Source organism: Hyaena hyaena, unplaced genomic scaffold (genome assembly GCF_003009895.1).
Source record: "Hyaena hyaena isolate Hyena2069 unplaced genomic scaffold, ASM300989v1 scaffold_1698, whole genome shotgun sequence".
Lineage (NCBI taxonomy): Eukaryota > Metazoa > Chordata > Mammalia > Carnivora > Hyaenidae > Hyaena > Hyaena hyaena.
In genome coordinates this window covers 191,834-198,882 of record NW_024082335.1, presented here as the reverse complement: position 1 = coordinate 198,882, position 7,049 = coordinate 191,834, and the positions used below count along the sequence as shown (strand labels likewise).

The 7,049-nt window shown below is 41.7% G+C and overlaps 2 protein-coding genes across 2 annotated transcripts; both read right to left on the bottom strand.

The window, feature by feature from the left end:
• LOC120226473 (hemoglobin subunit beta-1-like) lies at nt 1-1,160 on the bottom strand. The gene is given in 3 exon segments (XM_039224665.1): nt 1-129; nt 715-937; nt 1,069-1,160. Coding segments are annotated over 3 exon segments (444 nt in total).
• A 2,170-nt stretch (nt 1,161-3,330) lies between these two features.
• On the bottom strand, nt 3,331-4,796 carry LOC120226484 (hemoglobin subunit beta). The gene is made up of 3 exons (XM_039224676.1): nt 4,645-4,796; nt 4,291-4,513; nt 3,331-3,566 (listed from the first exon to the last, which is right to left on the bottom strand). The coding sequence occupies exons 1-3, from the start codon at nt 4,734-4,736 to the stop codon at nt 3,438-3,440; spliced, it is 444 nt and encodes a 147-aa protein (XP_039080607.1). The 5' UTR covers nt 4,737-4,796; the 3' UTR covers nt 3,331-3,437.
• Nucleotides 4,797-7,049: the final 2,253 nt, after the last annotated feature.

Sequence of the window (7,049 nt, the reverse complement as noted above, 5' to 3'; positions counted from 1 at the left end):
TCAGTGGTATTTGTGCGCCATGGCACTGGCCACACCAGCCACCAGCTTCTGATAGGCAACCTGCACCTCTGTGGTGAATTCCTTGCCAAGGTGGCAGGCCAGCACACACACTAGCATGTTGCCCAGGAGCTGTGGGGAGGAGATAAGAGGTGGGCACATGGGTAGCAGAGGGATCCAGCTTAGGCTCAGAGTATCCTAGCCCTGTCCACAGACGCAAGTTGTGTCCATAGAATATAAGTAGACACATGCTGGGTCTCAGATGCTACTATTGATGTGACTCTAACCATATCAGTCTGATTTTCCATTTAGAAATGTTTCTTTCCTTCTGCTTTAACACGGAACTAAAATTATCATGGTCTTTCCCTCAAACTATGCAAAGAAGCAATCACATTTTACCCTCCCTGCTTTCAAAGAAAGAGATAAGGGAAAAAAGTATTAGAGTAAAAATTTTTAGATGGACTAAAAGAAGTATTAAATTAAACACTCAAAAGTTTAATTGAAATAATCAAGGAAAGACATTGCAGAGAACAAAAAGAGAACAAGAGGAAATTTTGAGCAAAGAGAGTGAAATAACAAAATAGCATAAAGTCCATGTTGGTGCAACTAGAATACATCCTTCCCATTTTAAACAGCTTTCTGATTTTCATACCCTTTACAGACAACATGAGCTTGTCCAGAAAAAGGAAAAAGAAGCAGAACATCTCACAGGCTCACCATGAAGTTCTCAGGATCCACATGCAGCTTGTCACAGTGCAGCTCACTGAGCTTAGCAAAGGCAACCTTGAGGTCATCGAAATTTTTCAGGCCATCACTGATAGAGTTCTGTACTTTCTTGCCATGGGCCTTCACCTTACTGTTGCTCATAATGACATCAGCAGAGGACAGGTCCCCAAAGGAGTCAAACTACCTCTGAGTCCAAGGGTAGACAACCAGCAGCCTGAGGGATGAAAACAGCACAGAGGGACAGAGAGAGTCAATACCTGTCAGAACCCTCAGGGACTGAGCCTTGTCCACCTGCCCAGCATCCATGCACTCTCCTTGACCTTGCCTTGCAACCTGGATACCGACCTGTCCAGGGCCTCACCGCCAATTTCATCTACATTCACCTTGCTCCATGAGCCTTTGACCAGACCTTTCTCTTCAGGAGTCAGAAATTCCATGGTGTCTGTTTATGTGGTTTCTAGTGAACATTGTTGTGTCAGAAACAAGTGTAAGCAGCAAGTGTCCCTGCTTTTCCGTTAATGCCCTACCCTGAACTTGCCCTGCCTGCTCCTGTGTGCTGATAGGCATAGGCCTGAGGGTGTGGGTGCAGGGTGAGGTCTGAATGATGACACACATAACTGCCTTTCAAATGTTCTAACAGTTTAAAAATCAAATAAACACACACACACACACACACACACAGTCCCCAGGACAGAGACAGAGACAATTTTTAAAATTTTATTTTACTCCAGAATGTCAAGTTTGCATAGTTCTCAATGTTTTGAACCAGGATGGGCCCAGTCTGAGTGTAATTAAGAGGATGAAAAGAGAATCTTCTACAAATCTGATGACTATCAGTCTTAAAGAAGATTCTCTTGATAGTCATCCAGAGGTATGTGGTTTTCTTTGTGTCCAAAATGACACTGAACCAGACCACTGTTGTTCACCTTAAGTAGGGTTCAATTTTAAATTCCCTTGAGTCTTCTAGGAATTTCAACAATCTAATCCATATTATCTTGGGTCAAGAAAGTTACCTTTATATACTGGCCTCCCAGAAAACAAACTCTCCATTACTTCAGCTTAGCATCATTTCCAAAGTTGAATTACCTTAAATTCATAAAATTAAATACAGTAAAAATACTCCAAGAAGAGCAGAACTCACAAAAATTATGGGCATACATTTTCTAAAAGTTGTAGCTCTGTATGAAAAGCAGTCAGCCAATCTAGCCATAACGTGGTTAAAATACCTGCTAATTATTACAATGACAATAACTGTTTTAGACTATAATTGCCACTGATATTTCCTTCCCTGGGCTCAAGCTTTTGTTGACATCATTAAGCGGGCCATGGTGTTGATTCATAAAAATCAAAGGAGCAATTTTTCACCAAGTTAAATTAGAAACTGTAAACCTCCAGGGGCAGAATCTGGTAGCAGTCTGAGCACTTTTACAAATATGTAAGGTGGTAGTTCATAAGACCCAGTGTCCAAAACACAAGGAATAGAAAGCAAATGTCTGATCAGTGTTTTACTTCCTCATGTGCTTTCTCACTGGGGACTTTAGCATCAATACCAAAGGAACCTTATGCATATTGCTCTCTAGTTCCACAGTTCAAAGATAGGGAATAATCATTTATTCTTCCACTGACTCTTTCATTTAGTACACATTCACTCACTGCCTATGGAGGAACTTAATAGGGCACGGCAGTCATGTAAGTCAGTACAAAATGGGCAGAAACATTTGTACACCACAGAGTGTGAGTGCGATGGAAAAGAAGCAATGTGAAAAATCTGTAGAGGGGAAGGGTTTAGAAAGATTTCCTTTGGCAATACTGGAAAGTTCCTTAAGGCCAGGGTCCAAAGGTCTCACAAGTAATAATCCAGCATTGAATTTTGTCTAAAATGGTAGGGTGGGATCAGGAATTATTGATGCAGGTGTTTGGGGCAAGTAAAAGATGGAAGTTATTCCTGAGAGCAGGAGCACTTGATCAAGTGTGGTATTGAAAGCTACAGGGGTACCTGGGTGGCTCAGTCGGTTAAGCACCCAACTTCATTCAGGTAATGATCTCACAGTTCATGAGTTTGAGCCCTGCATCAGGCTCTGTGCTGACTTCCTGCTTCAGATTCCGTGTCTCCCTCTCTCTCTCTGCCCCTTCCCTGCTCATGCTCTGTCTTTCTCTCTCTCTCTCAAAAATAAGTAAATATTAAAAAAACATTTTTTTTAAAGAAAGCTACACTGCAAGCAAGGCATGTAGGGAAAAAGAAACAGGACAGTGTCTTGATCATTCATTATGTCTGTAATGGAACACAGTGTTTGTTAGTAATTGCATTATCCTGAAGGCTGTGTCTTAGGTTTGAAGCCCTTTATAGAGCCCCTGTAATGCCAGTATTCTCTATATATTTAAAACCTTCTGAACAATGCATATGCTTGGGAGGCAGAAGTGTTATATGCCAGTGACTACGTATGGTGCCATCATTTCTCATTTCCTGTGACATCTTTGAATGAAACATAAGCGCTTCCTATCTGTAGATCCTAAGGGATTTACCATATCCCCAGACAAAATCAAAGTAAAAAATAAAATAAAATAAAATAAAATAAAATAAAATAATAAGCAAAATGAATCAGGAAGTGAGTTGAAAGTTCTTTATTAGACAGAATCCATACCCTTGAAGGTAGACATTATTTTGCCAAGTTCAGAAGATAGAATTTAAGGATTCAGGTTCTTCCGTCATGATCTCAATGGTACTTGTGAGCCAGGGCGTTGGCCACACCAGCCACCACCTTCTGATAGGCAGCCTGCACCGGGGGGGTGAACTCATTGCCAAAGTGGTGAGCCAGCACACACACCAGCACGTTGCCCAGGAGCTGTGAGGAAGACATGATTAAGAGAGAAATCAAGCTTGGCTTCTGAGAAACTAGGCCAACAATCTTTTATTTTCCCTGCCCACCCTCTAGCCCAAACTGATCTTCAGGTTATCTTCATCAGCATAATTGAGTAACCATATATGTATGTATATTGTCTACTTTTATTATATGTATCTTATATAACATTGAACAGATTAATTAGTATGATAATGTCTGTCCCTACTTCCTTACTTCTGTTCTACCACCATCACATATTCACTTTCCTTTCCTTTCCATTGGGTTTTGATTCCTTAAAATTCCAGTTATTCTTTAATTTTGAACTGATGTTTAGACACTAGAGGACAACCTGAGCCTCTCCCCTTTGAGGAGCCCTACCAATCGCCATATAGAGAGATAGAAAGACTTTTACAAGTGTAGAAGTAGAAGATGGGAGCTAATATGTACAATTTGCTTACCGAGTAGGAAAAAAGTTAGGGAGAAAAAGAGAGAGGCAAAAGATTAGATATTAAGTAAGAACTTGATTTAAAAAAAAAACAAGTTTGTGAGAAAGAAATGATATGGAGTACTGAAAGAAAAGTATAAAACCCACCATTTTGAAAAGCATTCGATGATGATAGATACTAAAGCAAAAAGGATGCTGGACAGAGAACAGGTAGGTGAAAGAACCAAAGCAGAAGACTAGAATACAAAAAGAAAAGACAAATGGAACATTTCCTAGACTCACCTTGAAGTTCTCGGGATCCACGTGCAGCTTGTCACAGTGCAGCTCACTGAGCTTAGCAAAGGTGCCCTTGAGGTCGTCGATATGTTTCAGGCCATCACTGAAGGAGTTCAGCACCTTCTTGCCGTGGGCCTTCACCTTACTGTTGCCCATAATGGCATCAGCAGAGGACAGGTCCCCAAAGGATTGGAAGAACCTCTGAGTCCAGGGGTAGACAACCAGCAGCCTGAGGGGTGAAATCAGCATGGGGAGACAGAAGGAGTCAATGCCTGTCAGAACCCTCAGGGACTGAGCCTTGTCCACCTGCCCAGCATCCATACACTCTCCTTGACCCTGCCTTGCAACCTGGATACCGACCTGCCCAGGGCCTCACCGCCAACTTCGTCCACGTTCACCTTGCTCCACAGGTCATTGACCAGACTCTTCTCCTCGGCAGTCAGAAATCCCATGGTGTCTGTTTGTGTGGTTGCTAGCAAACACAGCTGTGTCAGAAGCAAGTGTAAGCAGCAGGTGTCCTTGCTCTTCCTTTTATGCCCAGGCCTGATCTCACCCTCCCTGCTCCTGTGAACTGATTGGCCCAGGCCTGGGTGTGGCCCTGCAGGGTGAGGTCTAAATGATGACAGACATACCTGTCCTTCAATGTTCTAAATGTTTAAAATGCAAATAAACACACACACACACACACACACACACACACACACACACACCTTTTTTGATGTGTAGGCTTTGAGTTTTATTTTCCTAAATTTAAACCTTCATTAGCCTTACCATTGTTTTACATTTGGACTCTTTTCAAGACCCTATTTCACACTCCTGATATTAGAGTTTAGGCGTAAGTGTGCAAAGGGAGTTCTTCTTGGGAAGTTTGGCCATATCTTTTGTAGGAACTCTGTCAAGAGAAATTCAGAGGCCTTACTAAATAACAGTATGGAATCTGTTTATATTTTACCTGTCAAGTACCAAATTGTCAAAGCCACAGCTTTGCTATCTTGACTGACAGAAATTAGCACCTACTTAGAATTTCCCTACCATTTCTTGTCCTCAGAAATGGCCCCCCTAAGTTCTATTGTATCTTCTTCCTTCAGCTTCTTTGGCCATGGATGTATGGACTACTATCTTGTGCTGACAACTGCTATAGCCATCATATTCCTGGCTTCAGCACAGAAGTTCTGTTCTCTCTTACCATTGTTACTTAGCATGACTAAATAGGGAAATGGACTTCTCCTTTTCTTACTCATGACCCTACAGTGATAAGGCTGCAAGTTGTAATAAGACATCAAAAGCTCAGACATATCAGACAAAAATAAGAATAAATGGATAAAGGTGGCCATGTTCAGAGTCTCAGGCTCGAATCCGGATCAATATTTGAGGTTTCTAGAAATCTTTGAGACCCACTACCCTCTTCCTTTTAAGCTTATTTCTACTGTGTAAAGGGGAAACCACAAGATATTTGGCTTACTATGATTTCAGCTCCACTGGGCACCAACATACTCACATACACGTATGCACATATGTGCGTGCGTGCGCGCTCACACACATACACACACACACACACACACACACACCAGTCCCCAAAAGAGAGACAGAGAGACAATGTTTTTGTTTTTATTTCTTTTACTCCAGTATGTCAAGTTTACATAGTTCTTTTTTTTTTTTTTTTTACAAATAGTTTATTGTCAAATTAGTTTCCACATAACACCCAGTGCTCATCCCCACAAGTGCCCTCCTCCATGCCCATCCCCCCCTCCCCCCCCCACATCCATCAGTCCTCAGTTTTTGTCAGCATTCAAGAGTCTCTCATGGTTTGCCTCTCTCCCTTTCCCCCACCATTTCCCCCCTTCTTCTCCCGATTGGTCCTCTGTTAAGTTCCTCCTAGTCCTCCTATACGTGCACACATATGATATTTGTCCTTCTCTGCCTGACTTTTTTCGCTCAGCATAACACCCTCAAGGTCCATCCATGTAGCTACACATGGCCAGATTTCATTGTTTCTCATTGCCATGTAGCATTCCATGGTATAGATAAACCACATCTTCTTGATCCATTCATCTGTTGATGGACACTTAGGCTCTTTCCATGTTTTAGCTATTGTGGAGAGTGCTGCTATGAACATTGGGGTACATGTGCTCCTATGCCTCAGCATTTCTGTATCCCTTGGGTAAATTCCTAGCAGTGCTATTGCTGGGTCATAGGGGAGTTCTATTGTTAGTTTCCTGAGGAACCTCCACACTGTTTTCCAGAGGGGCTGTACCAGTTTACATTCCCACCAACAGTGTAGGAGGGTGCCCGTTTCTCCACATCCTCGCCAGCATCTAGAGTTCTCTGATTGGCTCATTTTAGCCACTCTGACTGGCGTGAGGTGGTATCTCAGTGTGGTTTTGATTTGTATTTCCCTGATGAGTGTCAAGTTTACATAGTTCTTAATGTTTTGAACCAGGATGGCCTAGCGTGAGTGTATTTAAGAGGATGACTATCAAGAGAATCTTCTTTACAAGAATTTTCTTCAAGATTCGCTTGATGATTATCAATCTTGAAGAAGATTCTCTTAATAGTCATGTACAGGTATGTTGTTTTAATAGAGTAAAAATGACACTGAACCAAAACACTTTAATATATGTAGTAGTGTTCAATTTTAAATTTCTTTCATTCATCTAGGCATTTCAATAAACTAATCCAATTTTCCAGGGTGGAGTTATCTTTCAAATTTCTCTCTCAGATGTACGATCTCTCGAACACCTCAGGTTAGCATCCTTTCAAACATT